This window comes from Streptopelia decaocto, assembly GCF_964273445.1.
Source record: "Streptopelia decaocto genome assembly, chromosome: 11".
Taxonomy (NCBI): domain Eukaryota; kingdom Metazoa; phylum Chordata; class Aves; order Columbiformes; family Columbidae; genus Streptopelia; species Streptopelia decaocto.
In genome coordinates, this window is record NC_138666.1 from 12152120 (window position 1) to 12172657 (window position 20538).

The 20538-nt window shown below is 55.2% G+C and overlaps 3 protein-coding genes across 6 annotated transcripts; 2 read left to right on the plus strand and 1 right to left on the minus strand.

Annotated features, from left to right (window-relative positions):
• Positions 1-1577: 1577 nt before the first annotated feature.
• On the plus strand, positions 1578-7154 carry LOC309444532 (C-signal-like; the record flags this gene model as incomplete). The annotated part of the gene is made up of 6 exons (XM_082062435.1): positions 1578-1845; positions 2334-2385; positions 5320-5507; positions 6133-6291; positions 6599-6709; positions 7041-7154. Exons 1-6 carry the CDS (start codon positions 1702-1704, stop codon positions 7152-7154), a joined length of 768 nt encoding a protein of 255 aa, XP_081918561.1. The 5' UTR covers positions 1578-1701.
• Positions 7155-7903: 749 nt separating this feature from the next.
• On the minus strand, positions 7904-9913 carry LOC309444528 (C-signal-like). The gene is made up of 6 exons (XM_082062431.1): positions 9704-9913; positions 9310-9361; positions 8944-9131; positions 8504-8662; positions 8260-8379; positions 7904-8031 (listed from the first exon to the last, which is right to left on the minus strand). The coding sequence occupies exons 1-6, from the start codon at positions 9848-9850 to the stop codon at positions 7918-7920; spliced, it is 780 nt and encodes a 259-aa protein (XP_081918557.1). The 5' UTR covers positions 9851-9913; the 3' UTR covers positions 7904-7917.
• Positions 9914-11722: 1809 nt separating this feature from the next.
• Positions 11723-20476, plus strand: ACD (ACD shelterin complex subunit and telomerase recruitment factor). 4 transcript variants are annotated; one of them, XM_082062429.1, is made up of 14 exons: positions 11723-11835; positions 12357-12486; positions 13740-13864; positions 14396-14486; positions 15025-15104; positions 15302-15346; positions 16240-16274; positions 16655-16818; positions 17010-17100; positions 17255-17335; positions 17999-18097; positions 18629-19308; positions 19677-19753; positions 19954-20476. In XM_082062429.1, exons 1-14 carry the CDS (start codon positions 11753-11755, stop codon positions 20015-20017), a joined length of 1845 nt encoding a protein of 614 aa, XP_081918555.1. In that variant the 5' UTR covers positions 11723-11752; the 3' UTR covers positions 20018-20476. The 4 variants fall into 4 exon arrangements, with proteins under 4 accessions (XP_081918555.1, XP_081918553.1, XP_081918554.1 ...); XM_082062427.1 differs by having other exon boundaries at positions 11730-11853; XM_082062428.1 differs by having other exon boundaries at positions 11730-11853; positions 17013-17100.
• The last annotated feature ends 62 nt before the right edge of the window (positions 20477-20538 follow it).

Here is a 20538-nt window from a genome sequence, read left to right on the forward strand (position 1 = left end):
TCAATAACTCCTGCTGCAGCAGCTCAGATACCATCCAAATCCACACCCAGCACGCTCATCTCTCATGAGGCCATTATCTGACCACGAAGATGGAAGGAAACATCCCTGCTTCATGCTCTGTGTCACCTGAAAGCACATCTTCCAAACCTGGAGTCCCTTCACCATCTCTCAGCTGCTGGCCCAAGTATTTTCCTGGTGATTGCCAGACCTGGAAGCAGTCAAATACTTGGGGAACAGTCAGCTCTGTCCCCTCCACTGGGCTGAGCGAGGCTGGGCAACAGATGTGTCCCTTAGGGCACACCCAGATGTGACAGAACAATCCCCACCACTTTACTCTTCTTATTTCCTCCCCACCTTAAATTCAGGTTGCCCCAATTCTTCCCTTTCAGCTGAAGCTTTTTACATAGCAGCTCTTTGTTTCTTTTAGCACTGTGGCAGAATGCAAACCCCCCTCTCTCCCCCTCCCTCCTTCAGTAGGCGCCACTGAGCCCCTGGGCACCTGCGGCCAGTGTGGGGGATGTCTGGAGGCTTCAGGGGCACCCACAGCCAGTGTGGGGGTGCAGAGAAGCTTCTAGAATGCCTACAGTCAGATCTGATCAGCCAATAAAAACGTGATTCTCGTCGAGACTCCACCCATTGTCGCGGGTCTCTCGGAGCACGAGCAAGTTGCCGCCGCCGAGAGCCCCGCGCTCCCCGAGGCTGAGACTCGCTTGCCTTGCCGCCACATGTGTAAGTACGTGTATCTCTTTAAAATAACCCCGCACCATGTTCAGGCAAGTGTGTATTCGTTTCGGACTCAGGGCCGGCTCCGGCATTGTTTTGAGTGAAGCCACGTGCATGCCCACTGCGGACCGCCTGTTGTATTAGTTGCTGCCCCTTAATAATTTTCCTCAACTGATACTCGAACCTTTATTTAAGTCACTTTGGAGTGCTAAAACCCTGTTTCTCCCCGGTTTAATAAAAGTTGTTTTGGACCCTGTTGTCCCTTAAATTAACCTCGGGGTGCCTCTGTGACAAGCACCTTACTCACTCCTGCCTCCGAAAAATTCATATCCCCAGGCTGGTCTGGGCTGCAGGAGCTTAGGCTTTGCAGGCACCTCTTGGGTTGGCGAGCATCCAGCAAGGAGAAGGTCAGTGGCTGTGGGCTTGGGGGGACAGGGCTGCAGGGAGCTGGGGGTCTTCTCTGCTGGCTCCTGGGTGCTCTGGGTGAAGCATTGGCATGAGTTGAGCTTCCAGTGCCAGAAATGCCCTCCTTGCACTTCCCAAGATGGGCTTTGCATTAGCATCCCTGGGCTCAACGATCCCAAACTCACCCCCCTGAACTGGGAGATCGCTGGCCACAACCAGATTTGGACTTGGTTTTCTGCTTCCTGGTGGCGTTTCCAAGTGCTCTTCCAAGCTCGTGGTGGAGGTGACCCTTCTCCATCAGTTGTGGGGACTCTGGGAGCTGGGGCTTCAGAGGAGTTGAGTGGTGGGGGAGGAGGTAATGCAGGAGATGTGTGGTACTGTGTGCTGTGGAGCCCTTGGTCCACGCTGGATCCTGGCTCTGCTGGGGGGCAGGCGAGGGGCCAGGGCTGGTGCTGGCACTGTCCCCGTCCCCATGGGCGCCCAGAGCCACACCCTGGGCTGTGCCTGGCTCCTCTTCACGCCGAGCAGGTGACAATCCTGCTTGTGTCACCACCAGGCGCAGAGACTGCAGAGATGTCTGCGCTGGCTCGGAGCGTCCTAGTGACGGGCTCCAACCGCGGAATCGGGCTGGAGCTGGTGAGGCAGCTCGCTGCCAGCCCCCAGCCCCCCCAGCACATCTTTGCTACCTGCCGTGACCCCGAGGGTCCGAGAGGGAAGGTGAGTGCAGGCACAGGGCACGGGGATGGTCCTGAGCCAGGCGGGCGAAGGGAATTTGTGGTCCCTGCCAGGGTGCTGCTGGGTCTGGCCCTGGCTGGGTGCTCTGGCACGAGGGGTAGGGGTGCTCCAGCAGGGTCTCATGGCCCCCCAAGCCCCGCGGTTATGTCTGTGCCTGATCCAGCTGGGTGAGGCTGGAGGGGCAGACAGGGTGCCCGTGTCCTCGGCGCTTGCTCCTGGCCATGCTGATGGCCGGCCAACCCCTTTGCCATGCTGGGATGGCCGAGGAAGGGGGGCAATGTGCAATCCCAGTGCACCCCTTCTCCTGCCCCATCTGCTGGGAATGGTCCCACACTCCTTCCTTCCCCAGTGAAAGCAAAGCAACCCTGTCCCAGCTCCAGCTGGCGTGACCTGGGAGAAGGGGTGGGAGACCTAGGGGTGCCACTGGTGCCATCTAACCTCCTCCATTTGCTCCATCACTTTGTTTCCAGGCCCTGCGAGAATTAGCTGCCCAGCACCCCAGCATCAAACTGGTCCAGCTAGGTATGGAGCAATCTACCTTCTTGCACCCAACATGGCTTCTAGCCTTCCCCTTGCTTTGGGGACAGCTTTGTCGGGCAGCCTGCCGTAATGCTGGCAGCCAGGCAGCTCCAGCTCTGCCAGGCGGGGAGGGATGGGCGCACATCTGGTCACACATCTGGGCAGGCGTCCAGATGCCTGTTGCAATAGGACAAGGAGTGATGGTTTTAAATTAAAAGAGGGGAGATTCAGACTAGGTACAAGGAAGAAATTGTCTACAGTGAGGGTGGTGAAACACTGGCACAGGTTGCTCAGAGAGGTGGTCAATGCCCTGTCCCTGGGGTATTTGCAGGTGGGAAGTTTCCAGGGTGCTGGTCAGGGCTGGGGGGTCCGTGGGGAGGGCAACGCTGGGTGAAGCCTGTGGAGATAAGGATCACCAGGCTGAGGAACATGTTTTCCTGAACATGTGTCTTGAGAAAGCAGACAGCAGTGTCTGAGAGGGCAGGGGCCGCTTGGAGCCTCCTTTTTTTATGATGAGTTGGTAAAAAACCCATCCAAACCCAAAAGAAGCATTTAAAGGAAGGGTTTTCACAGAATTGCCATCACTATTATAAATGACGTAGGAAGCAACCAGAGCTTTTAAATAAGTTTGAGTCTTTTCTTAGAGCCAGTAAGAAGAAAACTAAATCAAGGCAATGCAGAGACCATTTTGGTTTCTACTTATTTATTTATTAAAATAAACTAAAATGTTCAAGTAAATTTTTAGCATTTATGAGCAAAGAAGGCATTCCTGAAGTTAGCCTTTACTAACAGGAGGCAGAAAATCTCTCTCTTACTGTTAAATAGATTATTAAATTAGAACACCTTCTCTGTCATAAAAAGTAGCATAATTAAAATTACCTGTGAGCCCCAAACAGCAGCATGTGATGAGAAGACAGTGCTCACTTTGCTCACCAAAGTGTGGCTAAAATAAAAAGGACATCTCAAGGGGCTGACCACTGAATAAACAACCTTTACTAAAACACATACACCCCAAAAAACAGGCTATAAATAAAGCCCAAAAATAAGCTAAAAAGCTTTGGATAATCCAACGATAACGAAGTATTTTTTTAAAAGGAGAAGCTGCTCCAGGCTTCTTGGAGCAATGACACCAACCAGAGCAATTAACCGTTCAGCAACGCAACTGAAAGATCCCTCACGCGTGGTGAGTGATGGAGCTTCAAACTCCTTTTGATCATTATCCACAGAGAAGTCACTGAACAGCCTCCCGTGATACGTCCTGCAGCTCTCAAATCCCAAAGCTCCATCCCCTCACGTACGGCAGCTCCACAGCAGATTCTCTCATTAAATTCCCCCAAAACGTTTTTGTGACACCTCTGTGATGTCCCATGCTGCACAGAGGAAGGTGGTGCAAGCCCCAGGCTACCCAAATACTTGCTTACCACCATAAAGGCATTGGGATAGTTAAAAATGCCAGGAAAATGGGTTTTTCTGCTGCTCCGCAGCGTAAACAACACTGCAAGAAGGGAGTCCTCAGCCTTGCAAACCTTTGCTAAGTCAGTCTTGCCTAAGGATGAGAACAGAAAAACAACTCAGGCCAAAGTGTTGCAAAAAAGAAATCCAGCTCTGTGATCCACCCCTGCCCAGCAAGCTCATCAGATTAATCCCTGTAAGAAATGCGTGCAGAAATGTGCTTGGGGGGGCAAAGGCACACGCCAGCGTGCCCATACACGTGAATATTCATGGTTCTTAAGGGCTCAGGAGTGTAGCTGGGTTATTAAAAAGCAATATACAAAGTTTAATGTTGGCCTAACTGGCCCATTTCAGTTCCTGAAGGTGTTCAGGTAACCTCTTTTAAATAAACAACAACCACTTCAGTTGGGTGAGCAGCTGGTAGGGGATGCACATCCTAACAAGCAAATCCAAAAGCTGAGCACAAAATATACCGCTTGCATTGCTTTAGCCAAAAAATCCTTCAATTAAAGCACAGCAGATTTTCAAAGAGATAACAATATTTAAATGATGAAAAAGGCACTGGAAGTGCTCACCCCTGTTAGCACCATTCCAGGGAGGTCGGCTGTTGCTGGAGGGCGGTTGGCTGTTGCTGGAGGGCGGTTGGCTGTTGCTGGAGGGCGGTTGTCCCCACAGCCTGGCTGCAGCAGCTGTGGAGGTTCAGACTCAGAGCCTGCGATCAAATACTGCAGGTTATATGCCCAATCTTCTATTACCTGTGCTCAGCTCATCTGTCAGCTCCAAATACTCATCAGTAACGATGTGAAGAAAACAAAAATCTAAACAGAAGAAAATAATAATAATAATTTTTTAAAAAGGCAGGATTTTTGCATACAAATGGCTGCAAAGCTGCGGTAATTTGTGCTGTGGAAGATCAATTTAAGCACAAATTGCTAAAAAAGGTAAAAATAGCTCTAAATGATGTCAGAACAGATATCAACCAGGAAAGATCTTCACATTTTTAAAAATGAAATTAATTTGTCCCCCTGTGTTAACAGCCCCTATAGCTGCTGTGCAATGCAGAAGTACTCAAAGAGTGTAGTTGGGTTGTTAGCCCAAAGGTGGTGTCTGTTCTTAAAATGTGTCCATCCAACTACATTGGCTCCTGGTGGGCATGAAACTGGGAGTCTCAGTGTGCAAGGACTGAGCATCCCCCATGGAATCATCAGTTCCTCGAGGACAGAAAGCAAATACAGCTATGTTCTTCTTACCAGTAGCTTCCAGATGACCAGGAAGGGACTGAACTCAGGTTTGATTCAGCTAAGGCTGTGAAACCAAGAGGCGAGGACAAACGGCTGCTCATTTCAATGTGTTTCATACCCTGACCTCCTAAACCTGGTTCTTTCTTTTTGATTTAAAGCGTGCCCTTCCAGCCACTGCAGAGTTTCCAGCAGACACTGTGTGACTCTCTGGAGCTCTCCTCCACTTTGCTTTTTGCCCTGGCAGACACAGTGAACTTGCCCAGCATCCAAGGGGCTGTGCGGGCTGTGGAGTCTCACCTGAAGGACCAAGGCTTGAACCTGCTCATCAACAATGCAGGCGTCAGCTCGCACGGCACGCTGCGCTCCCTGGATTTGCAAGAGATGCTCTCCATCTTTGCCATCAACGCAGTCGGGCCAATCCTGGTTGCCAAGGTGCGTGTGCAGATCTGGGGCTTCTCCTGCCTGGGGAGATGCTCCCCATGGCAAAGGTGCTCTCAGCTGGGTGGGTTCTTGCTCTCTCGTATGAGACAGACTGATGGGGGCAAGACCAGGACTGTGGGTCTCCTCTGCCGAGGGGCAGCCCAGCCCCAGCATCTCCCATAGAATCATTCTGGTTGGAAAAGACCTTCAAGATCATCTAGTCCAAACGTTAACCCAACACTGACACTAAACCATGTCCCTAAGAACCTCATCTATGCATCTTTTAAACCCCTCCAGGGATAGTAACTCCACCACTTCCCTGGGCAGCCCGTTCCAATGCCTGACATTCCAGGAAGAAATTTTTCTTAATATCCAATCTAAATGTCTCCTGCTTCACTCCCCGCCAGCTGGAGCTCCTGCCTGCCCCAGGCTGGCTGTGCCAGCTTGCTCCTTCCCTGAGGAAGGGAAAGGCTGGAGCCTGGCCCATCCTTGGGGTGTCCTCCCCATCCCCCGCCCTTCTTTCTGCTGGGGGTGTCTTTCCAGCTGCTTGTTCATGGTCTGTGACAGAGACCTCCAAGGTAGTCCTCAAGCTCGGGGTTTGTCATGTATTGACAGAGCATCGGTGTCTTTGCATCAGGAATTTCTGCCACTCCTGGACAAGGCAGCGAAGGGCATGGGGAAGGAGGGGCTGAGCTGCAGCAGGGCTGCGATCATCAATGTCTCCACCAAACTGGGCTCCATCGGGCTGTGCCTCGGCGTGTTGGAGTCCCCCATGTACCCGTACCGTGCCAGCAAGGTGAGGTGCCAGGGGAGAGGCTGGGAATGCTCTGTTGTGCCCTGTGTCTGTGGAGGGAAGCCCATGGGGGGACCCACCTGCCCCAGGCCACCCATCACCCCCTGTCAGGTTCTCCCAAGCATAAGCATAAGCACAGAGATCAAGACCAGCAGTAAACAGGACTGACCCTTCAGGTGGGTTGTGTTGATGCTTTACCCCAGAGCGAAGTCCCATTTCCCACCTTCACAGCCATTTGCTGGCTTGGAAATGTCCCCCATCCTGCCCACCCATGCCCTGGGTCATGCTGGCACAGTGGTGCCTCTTCCAGGCTGCCCAGAACATGATGACAAGGTGCATGGCTGCAGAGCTCCGAGACCAGGGCATCTTGTGCGCTGCCATCCATCCCGGCTGGGTGAAAACCGACATGGGGACGGAGAAGGTACTGGGCTGTGCAGAGGAGGGCCAGTAGGTCCCCCGCTGTACCCCCATCTCTCAGGGAGGGCAGGGGATGTTGTGTGATGCTGTGGGCTGCTGGGACCATCTCCTGGGGCAGAGCAGGCAGGGAACAGGCAGCAAGTTGCAACGTGCCAACTGCATGGGATAGCCAGCCCTGCCCACCTTGCCCAGCACGGAGAGGACGGGGGTGGCAGTAAGGAAAAATGCCCCCACAAGCACCCTGGGTGCTGCTCCCCCAGTCTGGCCAAGTCTGGCTGCTTTCCATGCTGGCCACAGCCCGTGGCAGGGACACTGCACCGGGTCCTCTTCTGCAGGCGCCGCTGACAGTGGAGCAGAGTGTGCGGGGCATCCTGAGTGTGCTGGCCGGCCTCTCGCAGGAGGCCTCTGGAGCCTTCCTTGACTGCGAAGGGAACAGCTTGCCCTGGTGATGGACAGACAGACGGACAGATGGACGACGCCTCTTGCTGACTGTGCAGCCTACCACTCGCCAGCTCACCCCTTCGTGTGGCCGCTGCACTCACCCTCAGCCTGCCCCAGGCTGCCAGAGAGAGGGGAAAGGCATGGGAAGTAGCTTCTCTGCCCTTCCCCACCCCACATGTGGCTCTTCAGCCACCCTGTACCCCCCACCTCTGTAAACATCAGGAGCTGATGCCTCTCTGCTCTGTCTCTGCACACCCTGCTGAGTCTGCCACCCGCTCCCCATGTGCCGCCTGAGCACCACGTGTCCATCTTTCCTGCCTGTGACCAAGCATCCCCTGACTGAGGGGAGAGCGCAGCCAGTCCCTGTGACCCCCAGCCCCTTGGGCACTCCAGACTGAGCAGAGCCCTCAGTGCCCTGCAGGTAGGCAGGGGCAAAGCCGGCACTGCAGGTTCTTGGGACGTTTGCCAGCCCCATGGATGCTCAGACAACCTCTCTCTCACCTCCCAGTAGAGTGGCTCTGCCCTGGCTCCGGTGCCTCCTGGAGGTGTTGTCTCCAAAAGGTGGTCATGGTGCCATGGGACCCGCACACTGTCACTCACAGGGACTCCTGTGACAGCCATGGATTGGGCACATGGCAGTGGGCACGCCCACACCCCCGGATGAGGAGCGGGGCTGCACAGCAGAGCTGGTGGCTCTCAGTCAGGGGTTTATTGAGGACATGGGGCAGGGGGGAGCACAGGGTCCTGCTGCCAGGAGGTCGGGCTGGCATTTCACCAGGGCAGGACATTCCCTTTCCAATTCAGGAAGGTGCTGGCGTCCTTCTCAGAGAGGGAGGAGAGCACCTTCAGCATCCCTTGCACGCTGGTGTCCACCGTCACAGGGGCCTGTGGGACAGAGCGGGAGAGGCAGCTTGTGCCCAAGGCCTGGCTAAGGGCTGCCCTGGAGCAGCCAGTGGCAGGGGAAGGAGCTGCTCAAGGGCAGGGGAAAGCTGTTAGTCCTGGGCAGAGGGGCCAGGCGGGGAGCTGAGGAGATGAGGGCATTGCATATCTGGGGACAGGGCAGGGAGATCATGGTCAAGGGCTCTGATGGACCCGCCATGGTGAAACTCCTACCGTGTCTCCACTTGAGCTCCCCATCTCCGTTTGTACCCAGCCAGGGTGGAGAACGACGCAGAGGATGCCGTGTTCCCGGTACCCCAGGGACTGGCACTTGGTCAGCATGTTGAGAGCAGCCTGTGGGGAGACAGGGCAGGGATGGTGATGGGAGGGGAAGGGTGGCTGCGAGGGACATGTGCAGACCTCATGGCTGGGTCAGGGAAGGGGAAGCAGATCTATTCCTGGCACAGCCTGGCAGTACCTTGCTGCAGCGATAGGAGACAACTTGCATCTTATCCCAACCAAAAGGAGAAGCGATGGAGCCTGCAGAGCTGGATATATTGACAATGGCCGCCTTGCTGCAGCTCAGCGCTGAGCCCGGGCTCCCCTGGGCAGCCTTCTTCAGCAAGGGCAGGAACGCCTGAGAGGAGAGAAGGGGAGGAAAGGAAATAGGGTTGTGCACAGAGGTAGCACAGAGAACAGGACAAGCTCCTTCCACAGTGTTAACATTAGCGCCGGCACTGGAGCATCCTCCCTCTCGTTCCCACTGCCCCAGCCCATCAGGCTCCAGCTCCTGAGCTCCAGCCTGTGGCTCCATGAGCTCCATTGACCATGAGCCCATCAAGCACTGGAGCAGCAGCAGGACCCCCTCCCACCAGCCCTTTGTCCCCCAGCACAGCCCAGTTGGGGTGAGGGTCTCACCTGGCCCAGCAGCAGCGGCCCAGCGGTGTTGGTGGTGTAAACCTGGATCATGTCCTCCAGCGTCTCGCCATCAAGCGTGCTCATCTTGGCAATCGCAGCATTGTTGATGAGGAGGTTCAGCCCTGAGCCCCCCAGCTGTTCCTCCACTCTGGCTGCAGCCGCCTTGATGCTGTTGGGGTCAGCGACATCTGCAGAACACAGGGGAGGTGGGTGCCCGTGTCCCCATGCTGGCTTGGAGCCCCCCGTGTTCCCGGCACTGGGCTCCCAGGGTGTCTCAGCACCCGGGCCCTCGCCAGGGCTGTGGGAGCCGTGGTGCTGCGCAGAAAGGGGAACCGGGGCCAGGGACCCCCACTTCGGGGTACTTACCGAGTTGGGTGATCACCAGGTTGGGGTGCCTGGAGGCCAGATTCTGTAACTCCTGCAAAAGAGGGGACCACGTGGGCACGGAGAGGCAGGAGGGGCTGTGCAGAGGCTCAGCCTTTCCCAGGCAAACCCGTGTTGCTCCAGCTCGTCCCTGCACCGCCTGGCGCCCAGCACCCCGCTCTGGCTGCCCTGCTCCCATCAGATGGGGCTGTGTGCCTCCTGCACACGCCACGAGCCACTGTCCCCTCTGCACATCCCACGCACAGCTGGTCCCACAGCTGTCCCAGCCCAGCTGCAGCTCCAGCCCTTTGCAAACCCCCTCCCTGCTCAACCTGCTGCCCTGGCACCGAGTCCTCCCATCCCCCAGCACCACCCACCCAGCCCAGCCCAGCCCCACCTGTGCTCGCTGTCCCTTGGGGTCCCGACAAGCTGCAAAGACCCACTCAGGTGGCTTTGGCATCTGCAGGAACTGCCGGACAAACCCCAGGCCGATTCCCCGGTTGGCCCCAGTCACCAGAACGGAGCGGACATGAAGGTCTGCCATGCCCCTCTGTTTGCCACTGCTGTGCTCTCACCCTGACTCTTCAGGTACCTTTTGCTATTGGGTTATATCTCGCATTTTCCCGCGAGGGCTTGCATCAGCCCAAGGCTCTAGGGCGTTTTCTGCCTGCACTCAAGTCTCTTGGCTGTGGTCCATACCCGCAATCCAGCTTTCTTGGCAGCCAAGGAATGACACAGAGTGAGCTGAGTGTCCTACCCAGGCAGGGAACACCCTGGGCTGGATGTATGGAGAGCTGTTCTTTGTACCTTCCCTGCTTCACCAAACCTAAGCTGCTTGGTTTTCTGAGCCTGTCCTACCATGCTTCCTCCACCAAGATGCCCTCTCCCACTGCCGCCCTCCCTCTTGGGACACCAGGCTCTGTCCCTGCCCTCACCTGAGGTCAGGCAGGCCAAGGTTAACTCATTGACCCTGTCCAGCACAGTTTGTTGAACATAATTTGTGCAACCCCAAAGCCAGAGGTGAAGCAGCCAGGACAGATGAGTGTCCCTTGACCCCGAAGGACTTCTTGGAAGCCTTCGGAACTGCCCAGAGGAACACCTTCCTGAGGGTCTGCTCTAACAACAGCTCTAGTATTTCAGTTGCAGACCAAGCAGCATGGAGGTGATACACTGAACTCCAAAGAAAACTCTAACTGGTGGATACAGAAGCTTCAGGACAGGCCTGAAGAATCCCCAGGAGCTCCTGCTCTGTCTAAAGTCAATGGAGGAGCACCACCTGCATGTCTCCATGGGCTGATGGGGAGGACCTGGGTATCCCATAGCCTCCCCAGGTGGTTCCTGCTACAGCATTGACCAAACCATGCACAGACAATTTGTAATAGCAGAAGATATATATAAGATAGTTAGGAGATGTTTTGTAAGTATTTTAAGATAATTAATGACAACAGATCAGGCAGGTGATTGTGCAGGACTAGGTAGGTGTAAGCCTGGGGAGTCTCACCTGCTCCAGCTGGAGATGCTGCTACAAGGACCTTTGCAACTGTACGGTAACCAGCCCTCCTGTTCTGGAAATCTGATCCTCCCTGTGTGTGCTACCTAATGCAGAGATCCTAATAAATGAGGTTTTTTTCCTTTAAAAACAAACCCTACTGTCTACTCTCCTGTGTAGCACTAATCGGTCTTGTCGTGGCATTTCACTGCGCTCACTCAAGCCCACTGGTGCAGCCACAACCTCAGCCTGGAGCTGTAAAGACACCGACCAGACTGAGCCACAAGCTGCACGTCCTGGTGTCAGCCCTGCCCTGCGCCAGAGGAGGAGGCGTTTGCCATCCCCTCAGCATTTCTGAGCATTTCCTGGTTTGCTTGCCAGATTTAAGCAGGTAAGCAGCTTTAACGCCTCAAGAAGAGGCAAAGTGTGTGCGAGCCCATCGCCGAAGGGTGCTTCTTCCCATGGGCAACCACCTGGGGAGAATCTGGGGCTGCTTAGAGGAAATAATGCAAAAACAAGGTCATGTTTCAGTGATGGTTTGTCATCATGCAGAACCACCAAATGGTAACCAGTGACAGAAAACCTACCAAACAACAGGGAAAAGTGTGTGTGTGCCTGGGGAAAGCCTGGAGGTGAGTGGGGAACCCGGTGCAGGCTGGGGAGGCAGATGGAGATGCACATGGGCATGGGGTTGGACATAGGTATGTGGATGGGGCTGGGAATGGATGTGGATGCGGTTGGAGATCGGTGTGTGGATGGGGCTGGCAACGGATGTGGATGTGGTTGGGAATGCGGTGCGGATGTGACTGGACGGTACAAACGAGGACAAGAGTGACGACGACGCAACCAGGGCCGGCGCGGGCGGGCACCGCCAGCCGCTCCGCCCCGGATCCCGGGCAGCGCGGCCCGTTTCCTGTTCCTGGGGCACGGGCCGCTGTCGCTTCGCGTCCCGCGGCCATGGCGGCGGCGGCGGCCGCTTGTCCCGGCGGGGCGGGCGCGGGGGAGCAGCGGGGCCGGCGGGAGCAGCCGGAGGGGCGGCGGTCGGTGCCGGGGCCCAGGTGAGGGGGGGTGATCGGGGGGGTTCGGCACGGCAGCCCTGGCTGACCCCAGACTGCCTGTCCCCAAACCCTTGCCTGACCACAACCCTGGCTGTCCCCAGCCCATCCTGTCCCCAAACCCCTGCCAGTCCCAACCCCTCTGCATGGCCCCTATCCAGCAGAGAGAGATCCCTTCCCCTTTTTACAGTTAAGAGAGTGATGGCGAAGTCCTGGGCGGAGGAAAATGATTATTGGGGCATAATAAACAATATGGGAAGAGTTGGAAAAAAATGCCCTCAACCTGACCTGATGTCCCCCCTCATCACGCCTGGGGTGCTGCAGGACCTGCAGCCCATCTTCCTCCCTTAGCTGGGGTGTCCATGCAGAGAAGCGAGGGGATTGGGGCTGGATTTGAGCCACCCGTGGGGCTGTGGATGTGTTTGGTGTGTAAAGCTGTTCCCGGGATGCTGAAGCTTTGCTGCATCTTGCTCTTCTGATTTGGTGCCTCCTTTCTTCTCCCATAGTTTTGAGTATGAAGACAAGAACATGGCTTCTCCTAAACTCTACATCCTGCAGCCTTGGATTGCCGACCTCTTGGTGAATTATGAGCAGCTGGATGCCAGTGAGAATCTCCTGGCTGGGCAGGTCCTGCGGGTGGGTACCGAGAGGGGCTGTCTTACAACGCACCAACAACATCTGAAATCCAAATTCCTGAAAGTGTTCAGTGGTTCCCAATTTGTTGGCTGTGGGTGGGCAAACCTCCTCAAAGTCCCTGTTGTTTTTTTTGGGGGGTGGATGAATATTGCTTTGCCCATTTCTGGTGGCCTTGGCTGACTTTTGCAGCTCTGGAAGGTGTGCCCTGCTCTCGTCCAAATAGTTTGCAGTCTCCAAAGTCATCTTCTCCCCTAGCCTGGCACTTGTAGGCCACCTTGCCTTCTTCCTCCCTCTCTCTGTGTCCTGCCCTTCCTTGTACCATGCCAGCTGATGGGTGGGCCTGACAGTGGGTACCAGGAGGCAGAAGGAGAACCTGCTGCGGTGTGTGGAGCCTCCTCCAGCTTTCCTGGTGATGAGCTTTGGTGGGACCACGAGCTTGTCCTCCTGTGGATACTGGCTCTTTTAGGAGAGCCTCTTTGGTGGTGATTCAGGTCATGGGGCTCCGAGGCACAACACTTGGTCCTGTGTAGATCCTGGAGAGCTTTATGTGCAGTGTTGACAATGTCTTTGACATTTGATCTGTCCCACGTGGCAGGAGAGAGCTTCAGTCAGGGCACTCTTGCCTGTTTGGGGCCTGCTGGGCAGCGGGAAGGAAGCAGGAGGAAAACAACCAAGTGGAGTCAGTGCTGCTGATCATCAGCTGTGGACTTAGCGGGGTTAGATGAAAGTGCTGTGAGACAACCGGGTGCACAAGCAGATGTGAGACCTGCACAGGCAGGGCATGCGGTTCCCATTTTTTGATGGGTTGTGGTCATGATCTGGATGCTGGAGAGACCCAGCTCCAGTGCTCTGGTTTGCTGTTCTCTTGCAGCCTTTGAGTGCTTGTAGCAGCATCCTACCATGGACAACGTTATTGTTGGCAATCTCCTAATGTCTTTTGTGGATGAGATGTTTGAGGCGAGTCAGGTATCTCCTTACTGCCAGGAAAAGGAAAGAGAAAGATAGATGTTATTATTTAAATGGAAGGAGACATAAGATGGGGAAAAAAATATGACAGTGAAAAAGAGGAAGCCCTGTGGTCCTGTTCCCTATCCCATCTGAGGACATGGAGGTGGTAAAACCACTGGTTTGCTACTTCTTGGCCCAGTCCGTGCTCCCAAGCAGGAGATCGCTTGTGTCTGTACTGATGAAGATCCAGCAGGGAAGTCTGTAAATGAGGTTTCTTTTTCCTCCCCTCCCCAATCTCTTGACAGATTTTGAGTGACTCGACCGTTCCGGACCATCCTGGGGTCCTCCAAGATGCCGTCCTACAGGTCTCAGATGGCTCCTACTACATCCGCGTGGTCATTACATCTGAAGCTCTGCGGGCGGAGGAAAAGTGGGTTCCACCGCGACTCGGCTGTGGCCGGGACAGCGGTTCCCCACAGCTGCTAGTGGGGCTCCCGCCTGGTCTTGTTTCAGGTTGTGTTAAGCTAAAGCCATCACAGGGTGGGAAAAGTCTGTGTGCAAGGAGAAGAAGCCGGAATGCCTGTGCTTGGTGCTCCAGTTTTGTCTGGCTGGGATGGGCAGGGGTCGATGGCAGAAGTTACAATGCCATGTAGATGTGATTAGAAAGGACTGAATAGGCCATGGGAGGAGCCGGAGCATTAACCACAGTAGCCTGGGCTGTTCCCTCAGTGCTTTTCTCAGTTTCCCCATTTGTTCACCCCTAGACTGGTGGGAGTGCTGCTAAAAGAGCCAAGGGTAAGCAGCAGGAATAAGTTGCGTGAACCAGGAGCGCTTGTGCTGGGATGTGTACTGGTGCGCCGTGGTGATTGGCATGGCTGTTGGGGGAGGCCCACCATGTGTGTGGGTATTCCAGCTCCATCCTTCATCTCTCCAAGACGTTCCTGCTCTGCTCTTTTTCTAGCACTCACATTCAGCTCAGGCTTTCCAGCCTTGTTTGCAGAATTATCGTCTTGCAGAAGTACACAGTGTGTTTCCGGGAGGAGGCCAGGCTGGTAAGTGCTCTGATGAACGAAAGCAACTTGTTCCTTAACCTTGCCTTGGTTCCTGCCTGTTTTGAGCTGCTCCCAGGCGTGCGGCGAGGAGCTGGAGGTGGACGATGGATGGCCTTTCTTCTCTCTTCTTCACCTGCAGCTCCTGGAGGGGTGTGTGGCAGTGACGCTGGCTTGGCTTGGCCTGGGCACTGGGGATGGCATGAGCCCTCCACAGATATGTGGCACATCTCCCCCAGGGCCACCTGCTGTCATCTCCTGCTGTTGTGCGGCGGCAGAGCTGCCTGCTCTGGGTTGCAGGGGTTCAGGAGTGCCCCTGTGGCCTCGAGCTGGCCCAAGCCTGGCTTGTGGCTCTTCAGGATGATGCAGAAGGGTACAAACCCCAGGTTGAAGGGCGTTGTCCTTTGCAAGGGGGCTCTCACCTCAGTGGGAGGGTTGGTGACAGAGCTGGGGTGGGTGTGTGGGTGCTTGCAGGCCCTGGGAGAGGCGGGAGCAGAGGTGGGACTGCAGAGGTTCCTCACGGGCTCCGTGTTCCCCACAGGAGGACTGCGAGCTTTACCTCACAGCACACCGGTTCATCGTGCTGCCCATGGAGAGGCAGAGGCTGGAATCATCTGACGGGTATGGCCCATGGGGCAGACGGGGGCTTTGCTTTGTGGGGGGTTTCTTCGTCTCCCCGGAGTGGTGCTGACCCTGGGAGTCCTGGTGTGAGCTGGTTGTGGTGGGGACTCTTTTCAAGAGGAATTGTCTCCATACCAAGCTGTGAAGGAAGGTGGGGACGTGGAGCGAGTCATTAACCGGCTTTTATCGTGCCACAGGAACCAGGAGCCCTCTGTGATGCAGAAGATAAAGGAACTCTGGCTGTAAGTATGGGGCTGGCCATTGCTGGGGAACATGCCCAGACACCATGGAGGCTCTGAGTGGGGTTAGAGCAGGTTGGTGAGGGCAAGCACACATTATGGCAGCTCCTGGTTAACCTGTGGGACTGCTTGCCCTGGGACATGACAGAGCTGAGCAGGCCATGGAAACTGAGGTCCTGGTGACAGAGAGAGCTCCCCATCCCCAACCTCTTTCTCTGGGTTGACAGAGCTATGTGGAAAACATCCGTGGAGAAGTTACTGCTTCTAGCAGGGCAGCATGGCCAAGTGGGTGAAACCCTGCACGTCTCATTCTTCTTCTAAGGGGATCTTATTTATGCTGATAAATATATCAAGGCTGGGTGCCAAGAGGATGGACCAGATTGTTTTCAGTGGTGCCCAACAATAGGTTGAGGGGCAATGGGCACAGACTGAAACAGAAGGTTCCACCTGAACGTGAGGAGAAACTTCTTTAGTCTGAGGGTGCCAGAGCCCTGGAACAGGCTGCCAAGAGAGGTTGTGGAGTCTCCTCTGGAGACATTCAAAACCCACCTGGACGTGACCTTGTGTGACCTGCTCTGGTGATCTTGCGGTAGCAGGTGGGTTGCACTAGATGATCTCCAGAGGTCCCTTCCAACCCAGCCATTCTGTGATTCACTCTACACTGAGAGCCCAAACTCTGGAGATCCTCAGGGGTCTCCATGGGTCCATCTTCAGGAACAGGGCTCGCTGATGAGAGTTTCTGGGATACTGAGCAGTGGCTGGATCCTGCACCTGTTGGGGAATCTGCTTCTCCCACAAGCCAGGGTGCTTGATCTGTGACTGAGAGCTGTAAAGGGTTGCTGGCCCATGTGTGCCTGAGCCCTAACCTGGCTTTGTCTTCTCTTTGGTTATTGCAGGAGGAGTCTCACTCTGAAGAATGCTCCCAGCTCAGGTAAAGGGTTGTGGGGGGCATGTGATGCTCTGGCTGCCTGGGGGGAGCTTCTGGCTCTCCTGGGCTTGGACTGTGTTAGGTAGAGGTAGCACAAACCTGACCAGATCTCACAAGGCAACGTTGTTAAGCCCAAAGCAAGACGAGGTGGTGCTGACAGCTAAAGCAGCGTGGGCTGTTGCGTGCTCATGCTTACACTGCTGCTCCAGGGCCTGTGTGGAGAAAGGAAAGTTTCCAGAAGCAGATGAAATGCAGAATTTTGAGTTGTTTCTGCAGGTTTCAGTGCACATGACAGTCATGCCATGAGAGCAGAAGCATTTGCAAGTGAGGCTTGCCTGGCTTAAGGTGTCTTCTCCACTGATACTCATTTGTTCTCGCTCCAGAGCCATCCATCTCTCAGCTGATCGATGCCATTGGACAGAACCAGCTGGAGGTTTTGAAGGAAAAGGCTGAGGAATGCTTGGATTTACAGGTGCCCAAGGAGACCCCAGCAATGGGGAAGGACGAGGTTCCCATCACTCAGTGGGAGGAAGAGCGCAAAAAAGAGGTCAGTCTGGCTGCTGAGCCCGCTTGTGGTGGGGACCCTGTTCTGGAAGGTGGGGAGAAGGAAGGGGAAGAGTGGTGGGCAGAGCTGAGGGTTTGCTGAGGAGAGAGATGGTGTTCAGCTGCCAGCAACGGGTGGGCTCCAGCACCTCGAGTGGGAATGCTGAGGGAAAACCACGTCACGTGTCATTTCAGCAGGGCACAGATGTCTTCAGGGTTCCAGCCAACACCCTGGTGATCCCTCCTGAGGAGGAGGAGGCAGTTCCTTGCGATGCTTCCAATGCAGGTCAGTGTTGTGGCTTTGTCTGTGGGACAGGCAGGGGGGCAGTTCAGTGTCCAAGAATGTAAAATAAGGGTCTCCCAGGGGTGGGGAGAAGATTTCTTTTGCTCTGGCTGTGCACTGTGCTGGGACACAACTAACAGTGCCCCTTTCATTGCAGACACATGTGAAGCAACTCCCAGGAAGAGTGGCGATGAAAGGATGGTCCCAGGTGACTCAAGTGTCATATCCCAAGTCAGCCGTGAGTAGTGGAACCTCCACACCCCATCCAGCTTCTTAGTAGCTTCCTGTGAAGTTGACTCAGACCATCTTCTTGGATTGAGCAGAGGAGGTACCAGCATAGCCAAATCTTTGGGAGACCAGGACTCCCAGCCCTGTTCTTGAGCAGGCAGGCAATGGCCCCATTCCTGCAGCCTCTTGAAGCTGAGCAGCTTTGGGTTTTTGTGCTGGGAGCACAACAGAACCTTTTGTCCCTTTGATGCCATCGCAGAGCTCGAGTCACCTGCCCGAGTGCAGGCTCTTGTCTGGCTTGTGGTTCAGCATAGGCTTGTGTCACCTCACTGGGCTTGGCCTCACCAAGCTTTGCTGCAGAAGTACCTCCACATAGAGGAGGAGATGAAGTGAGCTGCTGTCTTGGACAGTGCAGGGTGTTGGAGAAGGTTTTCCTGCCACCTACCTGCGCTCTGGGCAGCGTCTGCCTCTCCGCCGCCTGCCACAGGGCCTGGCTGAGAATGTGGCTGGAGCATGTCCCAGTTTTGGTTGGAAAGGGCTCTCAGACCTCCCTTCAAGCGCCGTCTCTGTCCGAGACCCCATCCACAGTTCTTTGTAGCCGCTGCAGGTTTGGGAGGGGGCTGCTACTTTCTTTGCCAGAATCAACCCCCCCACCCTGACTTGATCATTGCAGCTGCCGAGTCAACAGCCTTGTCGGAGAGCTCAGCAGGATCCCAGGACAACCCCTGGAACAGGCTCCCCCCTCTATCTTTGACCTTGGAATCTTCAGAGGGTGAGTCCCCGTGCCCCAGGGCATCCAGCCTGCCTCACCATCAGGAGGCAGTCATAGAATCATAGAATTGCTTTGGTTGGAAAAAAACCTTTAAGATCATCGAGTCCAACCATTAACCCAGCACTGTCAAGTCCACCTCTAAACCATGTCCCTAAGAACCTCATCTAGACAGGACGCACAGGGCAGAAGCTAGTGCAGCCACCAGTTACCGTAGCATGTCCTATTAAAGGTCCATTTATAGTTCGTGAAAAGTTAACATAACTACAGGAGTTAAACATCATTGTATTAGAGATTATTATAAGCATATTAACCTAATAAATTACGTGCCATGTTAATAAGCAACTTACAGATATGAGTCCCCTCCATGTAGCTCACCCTGGATGCTGGCTTGCTTTCCCCTGGCCAAAACCAAGTACTGCAGCATTCCCCTTGCCCTGTGCCTGCATCCTTCCAGCCCCACTGCTCTCCTGCCCAACCTGACCATCCCACCACCAGCCCTGCCCAAGCTGACTGTGCATTTTCTGTTCTCAGAGAAGGCCTCTCAACACGACCTTTCCCCAAAGCCCCAGCAAGATGTGGCTGCTGACAGCAACACCCCCGACTTGCTGGAACCTTGCAGCCAGGACTCTCCCAAGCGTTTGCCACAGGCAGAGCCGGTGCAGACCTCCTCTCCCTCCCTGCTCCACTCCTACCACAACACCAGCCTGGTGGGGACCAGCGCCACCCAGGCAACATCAGCTGCAGAGCCAGCCTGCACTGTCCCCTGCCCTGCTCCAGCCCCACAGGTATCAGGGTGCTCTCTGGCCACCCTGCCGTCTCTTTCTCCAGTTTTTCCTGTCTTGCCCAGCAGCCGCTTGCAATCCCTGCCTGAAGGGACACCTCACAGGGAGCAGGCAGACTCCAGTGGCACAGATTTCCCTCCAGATACGTTGGAGCGTGATCCAGCTCGTGCCAAGACCCAGGAAGGAGATGCTGGGGGCACCAAGAGGAAGCTGGTGTTAGAAAATGACCAGCAGCATCCCCAAGGTGCCTCGTGGGGCAGGGGGAGAGACACGGGCAGGAGTGGGGAGTTTGTGAGCACACGGGGTGCAAAGAAGAGCAGAAAGGAGCCTGGAAGGGAGCTTTCTGAGGAAGAAGAAGATGAGGAAGAGCGAGCACCTCCAGTGAGCGGTCCCAGCTCACAGCCAGAGAAGCGCAGAGTTCTGGAGCCGGTAAAGATTAAGCAGCTGCTGGGGTCCCCTGGGGGGTTCTCTCTGTCCCCCTGCTTCTAGAGTCCATCCCCAAGGCCTTTCCTCACCTGGCTGGTTGGGATGGGGAGTTGGAGGCAGGTGTCAGTGTAGGTGGTGGCCCCAACCCTCCCAAAGGAGGATCTGGGGCACCACGTTGAGCCTGAGCTGGGTGGGAACCAACACCTACTGGAGCATCTTCCAGTTCTCTGAGTAAAATAAGATTGACAGAGGAGGAAAAGATTGAGGGGTTAGATCCAGGGGTTTCCCTTGGTGGATGAGGGTCTTGGGCTGCATTGGCAGGGGGCTGTGTTTTGGGCAGACTAGCCTCAACCTCCCCTTTGCTTCTGCAGTATGTGAAGAAGCAGCCGGACCAGTACAAATACGATCCGCCGAGCCCTGAGCTCTGCGAGCAGATAAGATCTGTCAGGTCAGTGAGTGATGGGTTTGTAGGGCTGTCCCCTGTCCCCCCCATGGCTGCTCCCAGGGGATGCAGGCATCACTGTTTGCATCCCTGCAGCGGGTCCCCAAACTGTGCCTTACCTCTTGTCACTGGGCTGTCCCGCCGTGCAGCAGAGTGTCCCCAGCCAGGTCCCTTCTCACTCCAGTTCCCTTGCTCTGGTTTCACAGGATCTCAAAGGCAATGCTGAAATGGGCGTGCTGGATCCTCACAGACGGAGAATTGGACTCCTGAGCCCAGCCCACACTTCAGTTCTTGGCCGATTCAGCAAAAACAATTTAGAGCTACCTGGGAAGAGGAGTTAGGGAAAGCAGGGGGGAACACCAGGACCCCTGTCCCCAAGGGGACCACTGAATGGATTGGCCTGCCTGCAGAGACCCTGGCTCCAGAAATGTTGGGGAGATGATCTGTTGAAGGCCAGCACCCTCAGCATCTCCCACCTCTCACTCTCCATCCTTTCCAAATACCCTGGCCTGGCAAGTGGGGACAAGAGGTGACCTGGTGTCACCGTAGCAGGGGCAGCAGTGATGACAGAGGCCCCAGAACCTTAACCCCACTCTAAAGGCAGCACAGGAGTTTGGACATTTTATTGATTGGGTTTAGGTAGGGTCCCACGCTGTTTGTTACAAAAAAATATCCCGCAGGGTTATGCTGTAGAAATTAAAAATAAAAATTGTATATTTTTTAAATACACAGCTCTTGTAAGAAAAAAAAAAAAAAGCATGGTGTTGCTTTGTCGTAAACATCTGTGGAAG